This window comes from Oryctolagus cuniculus, chromosome 3 (genome assembly GCF_964237555.1).
Source record: "Oryctolagus cuniculus chromosome 3, mOryCun1.1, whole genome shotgun sequence".
Lineage (NCBI taxonomy): Eukaryota > Metazoa > Chordata > Mammalia > Lagomorpha > Leporidae > Oryctolagus > Oryctolagus cuniculus.
Window position 1 is genome coordinate 180,747,700 of NC_091434.1, and position 12,461 is coordinate 180,760,160.

Below are 12,461 nucleotides of genomic sequence, written 5' to 3' on the forward strand. Positions count from 1 at the left end.
GAGCTCCTGACTTCAACCTGGCAGCCCCAGCTCCTGACAGTCTGGAGAGTGAATCAGCATATGGAAGGTCTTCTGTCTGCCAGAGAGATCTGCTTTTCAAATAATAAATAAAGAAGTAAATAAATAAGTTAAGTAAGTAAGTAAATTTTAGGGATGAGTGTTGTGGCATGGTGGGTTAACTTGCTGCTTGGGATACCTATATCCCATATCATAGTGCCAGTTTGAGACCTGGCTACTCCACTTCCTATGCAGCTTCCTGATAATGCACCCTGGGAGAGAGCTGATGGTGGCCCCTGATACTCAAGTAGGAGGCCCACATGGAATTCCTGATTCCTTGGTTAAGCCTGGCCCAACTCTAATTGTTGAGGTCATTTGGGGAGTGAATCATTGGATAGAAGATCTCTGTCTCTGTCTCTTTCACTCTACCTTTCAAGTAGATAAAAATAACTAAGTAAATATTTTAAAAAAAAGTTCAAGCTATCATGCTACCTAATTAAATAAATCCAATTTCAGTTAAAAATTAAAAAAAAAACAACAACACCAAGGGAGTGGGCATTTAGCTAGTGGTTAAGATGCACCTGTCCCAGAAGAGAGTGCCTGGATTCTATTTCTGGTTCCAGCCCCTGACTCGTGTTTCCTGTTAATGCAGACCCTAGAGGCAGCAGTGACAGCTCAAGTAATTGGATTCCTGCCACCAACATGGAAGATTTGGATTGTATTCCCAACTCCCAACCTTGGCTCTGGTCCTATCGCCAGAAGTGGCAGGCATTTGGAGAGTGAGACAGCACATGAGAGCTCTCTATTTGTGTCTCAAATAAATAAATTATTAAAAATTAAATCAAGTCCCATACCTAACGATAGCCATTGTTAATATTAATGCATCTCCTTGTATTCTTTCTGTGTGCGGGTAGATGGCTTAGTTAGCTCAATAAATTGACTTTGATAGAGATATTTAAATGCATCCACTTTGTCTCTCAGTCTATGGATATAATCATTTAGACTAAACATAACAGCAGTACACAGTATCTCCACTATTAGGAAATCTGTAAGTAAGAAAGCCATTAACAATGTGGTTGTAATGAAGCTCAGAGGAAGCAAATATTGAACTAGGTGGTAGCTATGGAAAAGGAAAGGCAAGCCGAATGGAAAGATAGTGCGTCAAGGACAGCAAGCAATTCAGGTAGCTTAGAAGAAAATGAGAAAAACCAGAGAAGCCTGCCTGTTTCCAGTCGAGGTGACTGGGGAGTTGGGGAATCATGAACATGATACAGGCTTTGAGGAAAGCAAAGGTTATGTGTGTCTTTTCAGACAGACTGAGGACATCATGAGATCTTCAGATAGTAAGAGAGGTGAGCTGGGACTCAGAGAAAGGCCAGAAGCAAATTTGATACTCACTTACACTTTCACAGTTGCTTTGGTTAAAGGGGAAGGTGAAATTTCTGAAGGAGATACTAGAGTGATTAAAAAATGAGAAGAGAAATGGTAGGAGGATTCACACGTAGAAAAATCACAGAAAGAGACAGAGATGGAGACAGACAAGGAAATATCAGATCTAGAGAACTTATTGAGTGTAGGATCCTTGCAGTCAAGCTTGGCAAGTGATTTCAAAAATGGATGCATTGTAGCCTGAAAGAGAATAACAAAATGAGAAGTGAGTGCAAAAGGTAAAAAAAAAATGAAGTAATGTGAAAGGTACCTACCCAGTTCCTTGGCACAGAGAAATAGCCCAGTAAAGAGCAGCTATTATTTAATCCAAAGATTATTCAATTTGGCAGAAAGGAAGTGTTTACTACTTTATCACCTTCCAGAATGGTCATTGATCACTGAGCAAGGAATCACAAGGCTTCTCCTCAGAGGCCCAGCATCCCACAGAGGAGGGCTGGAGGGCACCTGTCGACACAGGAGTCAGGAGGCTCCTTCCAGGTACATGGGCTGGAGCCTTTGCGTCTCCTTCTTCTGAGACTCCCTGGTTCCCTCGCCCTCATGTGCATCTCTGCTCCCATACTACAGAGAGCTCCCAGACGTGCACCATTTGAGTACCTGAGAGGCACGTGCCTGTGAGCCAGAGGTGGGCAAGGAATGGATGATTTCGCAGGAGTCATTGAGTGCAAATGATGGGATAATACCAATTAACGAGATATTCCAGATGAACCTCTTAGTACAGGGTCTGGTGCATGGTGAGGTCTCAGTAAATGTAGCTGTTATGCATTAAAATGTGCTATTCAGATCCTTCCCTCCCTCCCCCGGGTTGGCACTGTGATTTTGCTTAGATTTCCTTTATACTTCTTTGTCTACAGTTTTTATTTTGGATGTGCTCCTCTCAGGACCTTGATTCAGGATCTAGGATGGGCTTCTTCTTCTTTTTTTTTTAAAGATTTATTTATTTATTTGGGGCCGGCACCGCGGCTCACTAGGCTAATCCTCCGCCTAGCGGCGCCGGCACACCAGGTTCTAGTCCCGGGTCGGGCACCGGATTCTGTCCCGGTTGCCCCTCTTCCAGGCCAGCTCTCTGCTGTGGCCCGGGAGTGCAGTGGAGGATGGCCCAGGTGCTTGGGCCCTGCACCCCATGGGAGACCAGGAAAAGCACCTGGCTCCTGGCTCCTGCCATCGGATCAGCGCGGTGCGCCGGCCGCAGCACGCCGGCCGCGGCGGCCATTGGAGGGTGAACCAACGGCAAAGGAAGACCTTTCTCTCTGTCTCTCTCTCTCACTGTCCACTCTGCCTGTCAAAAAATAAAAAAAAAAAGATTTATTTATTTATTTGAAAGGCAGAGTCACAGAGAGGCAGAGGCAGAGGCAGAGGCAGAGAGAGAGAGAGAGAGAGAAAGAGAGAATGTGAGTCAGTCTTCTATCTGCTGATTCACTCCCCAGATGGCCACAGTGGCTGGAGCTGTGCTGATCTGAAGCCAGGGGCCTGGAGCTTAGGCAGGGGTTCTGAAAGTAGGAGTTTCTTTAAGAACAGGCAGACGCCACCACAGAAGGAGCTATGTGCCTCTGTCCCTGGGACTGCTCCTGGAGCAGAAACTCCACTCAGTACTCACGGTGCCCTCCTCCATGCCTGTGGGCCACTCTCCCAGCCTTCTCACCAAAGTTGTGAGCATCCTTGTCTCCATGCATTCACAAGAGAGGGCAGAGCTGTATTTCCACTCTCAAGTGCACTGCCTTCTTCACATGAGTTACTACTCTGTTCTCCCCCAGAAGTTCAGATTCATGTTCCAAAGGCAGGACCCATTATGTAGGCCCTTGGAAGCTGGGTGCCCTGGAAGCATCCGGGCCAGACTGCCAGGGCCCCTGGCTGGTAAAGCAAACATGGTGGAAGTCAGGGAAGAAGTGGAGTAGGACAGGGCCTGTGGGTGACATGTTGGGAGGGGTGGCCAGGTGATAGAAGTCATTCCTTGGATGTGTGTGAACACTTAGGATGTCATGGGGGAAAAGGCAGAGTAGGAAGGACTCTGGTGTCAGTTTTCCTGCACCGGGTTAGGCTGAACTGGGCTGAGATCAAAGCAGGGCAAAGAATGGTTTCTGAAGTGGTGCAGGGTCCAGAGCTTGCTATTGCCACTGGCTTCTTCCTCACTCTCCTCCCCTCTGCCAAGGTCATTTTCATACTCATGGGCCACACCAAAAATGGGCAGATACTTCTGATTCTGCTGTAAAGTCCAACAGGGAAAACCGTTTTTTTTTAATTTTTAAAAAAATTTTTATTTAATAAACGTGAATTTACAAAGTGCAGCTTTTGCATTGTTGTGGCTTCCCCCCCATAACCTCCCTCCCTCCTGTAGCCCTCCCCTCTCCCACTCCCTCTCCCATCCCGCCCTTTATTGAGTTTCATTTTCAATTCTCTTTATATACAGAAGATCAACTTAGTATGTACTAAGCAAAGATTTCAACAGACTGCCCTCATACAACCACACAAGATATAGAGTACTGTTCGACTAGTAGTGTTATCGTTAACTCTCATAGTGAAACACCTAAAGGCCAGAGATCCTACATGAGGAGCATGTGCACAGTCACTCCCGTTGTTGATTTAACAATTGGCACTCTTATTTATGACATCAGTAATCACCCGAGACTCTTGCTATGAGCTGTCCAGGCTATGGAAGCCCCTTGAGTTCACCAACTCTGAACTTGTTTAGTCAAGGCCATATCACAGTAGAGGTTCCTTCCTCCCTTCAGAGAAAGGTGCCACCTTCTTTGATGGCCCATTGTCTCTGCTGGGGTCTTGTTCACTGAGATCTTTCATTCAGGTTGTTTTTGCCACAGCGTCTTGGCTTTGGATCTCTGTTAAATATAAGAGTGGGAATAAGAGAGGGAGGAGATATACAGGTCGGCACATGCTCACTCGGACTCACCTCCAATGGTAGAGCAAGAAATGTGCCAGGGGATTCCAATCCAGTCTTTTTTTCTTTTTTTTTCTTTTTTTTTTTCTTTTTTTGACAGGCAGAGTGGACAGTGAGAGAGAGAGACAGAGAGAAAGGTCTTCCTTTGCCATTGGTTCACCCTCCAATGGCCGCCGCGGCCGGTGCGCTGTGGCCGGCGCACCGTGCTGATCCAATGGCAGGAGCCAGGTACTTATCCTGGTCTCCCATGGGGTGCAGGGCCCAAGGACTTGAGCCATCCTCCACTGCACTCCCTGGCTACAGCAGAGAGCTGGCCTGGAAGAGGGGCAACCGGGACAGAATCCGGTGCCCTGACCGGGACTAGAACCCGGTGTGCCGGTGCCGCAAGGCGGAGGGTTAGCCTAGTGAGTCACGGCGCCTGCCCCAATTCAGTCTTAAACGAGGCATGTACCGATGCCATCTCACTTGTTAAAAGTGATAAGTTTAAGTACATAATTGATCAAAAAGATAAGGTGAGTGTCGAATAGATCTTACAAATAAGACCAGTGTCTGCAAATAATGAAGGATAGAATTAAAAGGGAGAGAATGATCCTGTGGGGGAAGCGGGACACACAGCAGACTCATAGAATGGCAAATGCCCTAAACAGCACTCTGGCCTCAGAATCAACCCTTGGGGCATTCAGATCTGACTAAAACCCGTTTTTCATCCTGCGAACTTTCCTCCGCCCTCCAGGGACTAATTACTGGTCCTCCTTGCAAACCTTGTGAAAAACTGGAGGACTGAGTGGGAGCGGTTATCTCCTTCAGGTATGCAGAGCTGTTCCCTTCCCTCCCGAGAGCACACAGATCCCCTGGGGGACGACTTCCGCTCTCCCTCTCTGCACATCATCTACAGGCTATAGCAGTCTAGCTCTGCTGTTCATGGTATGTCCTGAGCAAGAGACCCTGACCAGTCAGTTTCTGATCTCCTGGGAGTGTGTCAGAAATGCAGACTCTCGGGCCCCTGGAGTCAGAATCTGTGCTCTCATAGGATTCCTGGGTGATTCGAGGGACAGTAATATTTGAACAGCAGTGATGCGGCAGTATGCTGTTGGAACTTTCAGTTAGGAAGAGTAAGAAAGTCCTCACCCCAGAATCACAGCATGAGGAGCATTAGAAGAGGGAATCTGATTTACTGTCATGGAAGCTAAGTAACCTTTGTCCCATGGTTGGAAGACCTCTGTCTCTCCCTTTCTCTGTAAGTCTGCCTCTCGAATAAATAAATAGATCTTGAAAAATAACATCCATACTCTTAATGTTTTCATCTCTGATCCTTCCCACTTGAAGAGATAAATGTGGGGTTGGGCTTCCGCTGGGATTTGCACGTGGCAGTGGGGTCTTGTGTTCGCCTTTAGAACTCCGTGTCCTGGTGCTGGGCCTCTGCTTCCCTGAATCCCTGGGGCTGGAATGCCGGACACAGGGAGTGTGGGTGGGCAGGAATATTGGAGTAGGTTAGGCATTTTGGTTGTGAGATCCTGCCCCTGTTCTCCCTACACTAGTGTTAGTTTTCAGTGTTCTAAACAGCCCTGCCTTCCCACCACCCAGAAATTGTCTTCCAGGGTAAGCCACTTCTGAGTGGTGACGCCACTGTCTTTAGACAACTACAACGAGTGATCTCGTATAGACAGAGCAGATCAATGATTGTCATCTCTCTTGAAATATGGTATGGTGGCAAAGGGACTGTGTGAATCACTACACAATTAATATTGTACATGAACTGACTAAAACATTCAAAATAAAAAATATTTGGTATATTTATTATTTAGCACCTTTGAAGTATTTGTGGATGCCATTGTGATAAATAGAACATAAGTCTCACAAAATGACATTGAGCCTGTGGTTGCTTTCTGTCACTGTGTTTCTTTCAAGTGTTGGAAACTAAATGTGCAATTACTGTTAGGAACGGGTTGGGAGAAACATTGTTAGAAGATCATGAACCTGAGAGGAAGTTGATGTACACATGCTGATAGAGGAGGCAAAGCAGAATGGCTTCCGATTCTGGAATTCCAACTTTATTTATTTATTTTTATTTAATTTAATTTTTTATTTGAAAGGCAGAGTTAGAGAGGCAGAGAGAGAGAGAGAGAGAGAGAAAGAGAGAGAGATAGGTCTTCTGTCCGCTGCTTCACTCCCGCAATGGCTGGAACTGTGCTGCTCCAAAGCCAGGAACCAGGAGCTTCCTCTGGGTTTCCCACTTGGGTGCAGGGGCCCAAGGACTTGGGCCATCTTCTACTGCTTTCCCAGGCCTTAGCAGAGAGCTGGATAGGAAGAGAAGCAGCCAGGACTTGAACCAGCACCCATATGGGATGCTGGCACTGCAGGTGGCGGCTTTACCAGGAACACCATGGCGCCAGCCCCAAGATTCCAACATTTAATCAATCCAACTTTTGATCCAGAAGGAGGTTCCCAGGATAGGGATATGGAAAAGAAGTTTGAGTAACCACTGTAATGTCATCGTGCCATTTCTTTTTTTAAAGATTTATTTTATTTATTTGAAAGAGTTATAGAGAGAGGTCTTCCATCTGCTGGTTCACTCCCCAGATGGCCACAATGGCTGGAGCTGCACCAATCCAAAGGCAGGAGCCAGGAACTTCTTCTTCTTCTTCTTCTTCTTCTTCTTTTTTTTTTTTTTTTTTTTTGGACAGACAGAGTTAGACAGTGAGAGAGAGACAGAGAGAGGTCTTCCTTCCATTGGTTCACCCCCAAAATGGTCGCTACGGCCGGCGCGCTGCGCTGATCCAAAGCCAGGAGCCAGGTGCTTCCTCCTGGTCTCCCATGCAGGTGCAGGGCCCACGCACTTGGGCCATCCTCCACTGCCTTCCCGGGCCACAACAGAGAGCTGGACTGGAAGAGGGCAACCAGGACAGAACCAGTGCCCCAACCAGGACTAGAACCTGGAGTACCGGGGCCACAGGCAGAGGATTAGCCTAGTGAGCCACGGCGCTGGCCAGGAGCCAGGAAATTCTTCCAGGTCTCCCACGTGGGTTCAGGGGCTCAAGGACTTGGGCCATCTTCTAGGCTTTTGTAGGCCGTAGCAGAGAGCTGGATTGGAAGAGGAGCAGCAGAGACTAGAACTGGCACCCATATGGGATGCCTGCACATCAGGCCAGGGCTTCAACCTGCTGAGCCACAGCGCCGGTCCTATTCTGCCATTTCTTTACTAATTCATTTTTACTTTCAGCTGTGGTTCCCATACCCATTAAAATATGTCAGAAATACCACTTGGCTACAGTCCATTAATCAGCATCTTCTTTCTAAGCTCTCGTAACACTCTCACAGTCAGGAAAACCCCTTATCCAAATGTGTTGGAATTAGCCATACAGTTCCTTTCTCTCCCTTTAAAGGCTAGTGCTGAGAGGAGTTTTTTTGCTCCTGATAGGTGATGAATTGAATTCATATAATTGAATTACTATGAGAGTAAAGGCAGATGTAAAGTATATGTGAAAGTGTGAAGGTATTATGAATAGAATTATTCTTTCTAAAATTTTATTTATTTGTATTTATTTATTTGAAAAACAGAGAGAGATAAAGAAAGAAGCATACACAGAGAGAAGAGATCTCCCACTGACTGACTCATTTCCCAAATCCTCCAACATCTGGGGATGGGGTAGGCTGATGCCAGGAGCTTGAAACTCAATCCAAGTCTCCCAGTGGGTGGCAGAGACCTAATTAGTTGAGCCAGAAGGAGAGCTGGGACTTGAGTCCAGGGGCTGCAGTATGGAATGGGTGTCTCCAGCAGTGTCTCAACTGCTGCGACAAATGCCCGCCTCAGCAGAATTAATGTATCAAACATCCCTTCATGTACTCTTCAAATTCTGTTTTTGAGATGGCAAGCAAAGAATAATTAAAGAAAAAACTCAGTTGTTGCAACAAGAAAACAACAGAGTCATTTCTCTTCCAAGTAATTAAAGGACTAGCAAAATCCTGGACTAGAAACTGCAACTGGGAAGCAAGAGCTAGCTTCTGACTTGAATGAGGGCCGTCTTGGCAAGAATGCAGTGGGCTCTCAGAAAGCCTGGGAGAGGAGTACACCATGTGAAAGGAAGGGCCTGGCCTGAGGTGACCTGGAATGTCCATCATGAGAAGCAATGGGCTGTAAAATGAGCCACACATCCACCAAGTGAGCCACAATTACTTATCCTGTTTACTTCCTCATGGTCGATTTTATAAAAGCTTGACACTTGCAATAAATTAGTGGTGGTATTTTTTTTGCTTTCAAATAAGTGGGGCTAGAAATACAGTCTTTCTTGTAGTTTATATACAGCAAATTGGGCAATGTAGTTTGATAAGTTAGAGTATATTTACAGAATGATGTGGCAGAATAAATTGGGACTGTTTTGGAAAATACTAGATAAAAGAAAGAGAACACCATTATTCTGAGGTCAGAGTCACTGGAAGATTGTTAAAATTTCAGACTGTGGGGGGAGGGAAGGGCAGTGAAAGTGATGTTTTGTTCCAAAGGAAATATGGGACAGAATGGGTTTTCAGGGATTTTATACACTCATACAGACGTGTGTGTGTGTGTGTGTGTGTGTGTGTGTGTGTGTGTTAAAATCTATTTTCTATTGTGATTGGACAAAGGAGCTCACTATGTTTATCACTGACCAGCCTGCAGGCGAACGAATGTTTAATCACGCAGGAGACAAGTTATCTTTTTAAAAACCCCTGTCATTGTTTATTCCCTAGTACCCACATAATCTCTGCATGACTTGTTCTTACCTCATTTTAAGTCCATTTTTCCATTTCCCCCCCTAGAAGTAGCTGATGAATTGCATTCTCAGGCTGCCTGCCTTGCATCCATTGTGTTACCCAGCGGCCTCTGAAGTGACCCTTGGCCCCCATCTAATCTCCATGCTGTTCTAACTGAGCTCATAAAACTCCTGGGAATCCACCGTTGCCCTTTCCCTGCTGTGGGTGAATATTCTTTATTATTCCTTCCTGTCACATGGCAGGATAAGGACCATCTCTGCCCTCTTTACTTTTTTATCCTGCATTTGTTACAGTGCCCAATGCATAAAGTACACTCAGTACTGGTGAAATGAGAGAGTAACCACATGAAACATCACGAACTCCACAGATGTTAAAAACCACTGTTTTGTTTTGGTAATATCTGTTCCTCCTCTTGGTCCCCTGTAGTCCCAAACATGTATGGTGCACACACCGAGCAGTGGGTGCGTGTGGAGAAGTAGACCCTGAAGACACACACATCTGCACACACACATACGTGCATGGTGGTGCTGTGCAGAGCCCATGTTCTTCCATATCTGGGAATCCTTGCAGCTGGATCCTCAGGTTCTGAGCTCCCTTCAGAGTTCTTGCAGCTTCCAGGAGGTATGGGGAGCACTTCCATGGTGGCCTTTCACAGTTTTGGGCCAGACAGGATAGCACTGAGGGTTCACTGCAATTAGCACTCAGAGGCACAGAGAAAAAATCCTCAATACATTCAACAGTGGTCCTCCCTCACACCGGACACTGTCTCCTCCTAGAACTGCCTAAGCCTGGTCAGGTCCTGGTGCTTTGTGAAGGCGTTTCAGTCTCTGCATCCACCCCTGGAGCACGACCTTGACCGCCTCATTGTGGAAGGTAAGGATGAAGGGACTGAGGAAGGGGGCGAGGATGGCCATCACCTAGGTGTCCACCCTGTTGACATCCACAGAGTGTGCCTTGCCAGGCCTGCCATATGGGGAGATAGTGCCACTGTAGCTGATGTAGACCAGAGTGAATTAAGACGCACATGTGGAGAAAGCCTTCTGGGGGCTGCTGCCTGAGGGGATTCTCAGCACAGCGGTCATGTGTAGCCCCAACAGATGAGGGGCACCAGGAAGGAGCCAGGGTCATCAGAAAGTCCCAGAATTCCAGCAGGCAGTGTCTGAGCAGGACAACTGCAGCAGAGGTGTGTTGTCACAGAAGTGGTTAATGATGTGGCCATGGCAATAGTTGAGAAATCCTCGCGAGAGAACAGTGAGGACCATGGCTAGGAAAGGGGTTGGCCAGGCAGCCCGCGTCAGCTGAGCTCACACAGCCCAGTTCATCAAAGTGCTGTAACAAAGTGAGTGCAGATGGCCACTAAGCGGTCAAGGGTGAAGAAGGAGGTGGAACTCAAGGAAAAGTAGAAGTGGAACTCGACCTTGCAGCCAGTGAAGGAGGTGGCTTTGTTGGAGACCAGCATGTCTGAGAGCATCCAGGGTACCACTATGATGGTCACTATGACGTCCAGCAAGGAAAAATTGCCCAGGAAGAAGTATATGGGCTTGTGTAGGTGGGTGTCAGCTATGACCATGACTATGATGATGGTGTTTCCTGTGGGGAGCAACTCGGACTAGACTAAGTTACTGGAATTAAGACTTATTCTATGCATCTGCTCTCCCACAATATGGCGCTGAGAAGGGAGAAACAGCTTCTACACAGCTGCCTCCAGTTCAACCAATAAACAGCAGGACCTACTCCTGATTGGAGGAGAGCAGCGTACTCGGCGTGTGGGTAGCAGAGTTGGGATTGGTGGAAGAGGACTATAAAGGAGGAGAGAGACAACATGCACCAGGAACATCTATGAGGAACACCTGTGCAGCCCCCGAGAGAGCCGGCTGGCGGTGTGCCGCTCCCCCGCGGAAGTGGGGAATGTGGCAGGGGGAACCACCCTTCCACGGAGGTGGAAGGGTCAGTAGCCAACCCGGGAAGAACCAGCAGCAAACCCGGGAAGAACCAGCAGCAAACCCGGGGAGGGCCGAGCAGACGAAAGAACAGCGCAGGGTCCTGTGTCGTTCCTCCACGAAGACTGGGAGCGACATAATGGTGCCGTGACTTGGATATGAAGCCTAGGCAGGGTTTAGTGTCGTTCCTCCACAAAGAGGGGGAGCGACAGTTTCCCATGAAGGAAAGGAGATAGGGCCCACACAGAAGGACCTACAGTTCACCGAGGGAGGAGAAGCCCAAGAGGACAAGTTCAGAAGGGTAGCTCAGATTTGCCACGATCCAGGGCTGGGTCCCTGCAGGTACAGGAAACAAGAGACAGAGCAGGAGAGGAAAAGACAGAGAACCGTTGACCATCAAACAGGGACAGAGATGGGACAGGGAGAGAGAGGCAAGTACGTAGTTGGTGATAAACAGAGAACAAAATGGGAACATGTAAGTCATAGACAGACAGATTGAGGGAGAGATGTGAGATGGTGCAAGCTATTGATAAAGGGAGAGAAAAACGGAGAGGAAGTGGTTATGAAAGGCAACACAGTATCAAATCTCAAAAATTAGGAGGAAAACAAGAAAGAAACAACAACTAAAAATAAACGGAACTAAAGAAGACCAAAAACATGACAGTTGGAAACAGGGAATGATGGGGGAATGGGCAAGATGAAAAGAGAATTAGTGTTTATCACGTGTGCATTGGTACTGGGCTCTGGTCTGTGCCATGACCAGAGAGGCTACACCAAGATGCCTCTTAGAAGGCCTCTGCAAATCTTTCTGGGCTGTCTCTGAGGACCCTCCCCACCTCCAAAACACCCTGCTGCCTTCTGTGACTTAATTTCTGGGAGCCTCAGTTTACTTGGGCACAAGATAAAGTTAATGGTAGTACTCAACCCCTAAGTGTACTGTGAAGATGGTATGGGCAGGCTATTTAGGACACATGTGGGACTTAGTGCTCAACAAGTAATTCTTGCCATTTATCATGACGCTTACTGTCCTTGCTGCCAGTAAGTCTCCAGTGTTCTTTATTTATACTTCCTTAATGCCTGTGTGTGTGTGTGTGTGTGTATCTTTACAGCTTCATGCAACTCCTTTTAGTTTCAGTTCACCAAAGGGATCGTTGAAAACTTTTCAAATGCAGAAAAAACATACGTATTACTACACCGATGGTCAGGAATTTGAATGTAAAACTGCATATTTGTCTTGGCCTTTTCTCTGGCCCCAGCTCTAAAATCCATGTTCAGTGCTGCCAGACTGCAAGCCCAGTACACACATAAGTCCTGGGCTCCACGAATACCCGAGACACACACACTGAAGCCACTCACCTCAGGCTCTATGCAGTGCCTTCCTGGGGAGCTGCTGCTGTTTAGATGTTCACACCCCGAGATCCCTGCCTGTGACACAA

The 12,461-nt window shown here is 47.1% G+C and overlaps 2 protein-coding genes across 2 annotated transcripts in view; one reads left to right on the forward strand and one right to left on the reverse strand.

Moving 5' to 3' along the window:
* KEL (Kell metallo-endopeptidase (Kell blood group)) overlaps window positions 1-12,461 on the forward strand; it is a 304,774-nt gene that overhangs the window by 145,361 nt on the left and 146,952 nt on the right. The window lies entirely within an intron of this gene.
* On the reverse strand, window positions 9,738-10,655 carry OR6V1 (olfactory receptor family 6 subfamily V member 1). The gene is given in 5 exon segments (XM_008258117.3): window positions 9,738-10,169; window positions 10,172-10,204; window positions 10,207-10,239; window positions 10,242-10,430; window positions 10,433-10,655. Coding segments are annotated over 5 exon segments (780 nt in total). The 3' UTR covers window positions 9,738-9,867.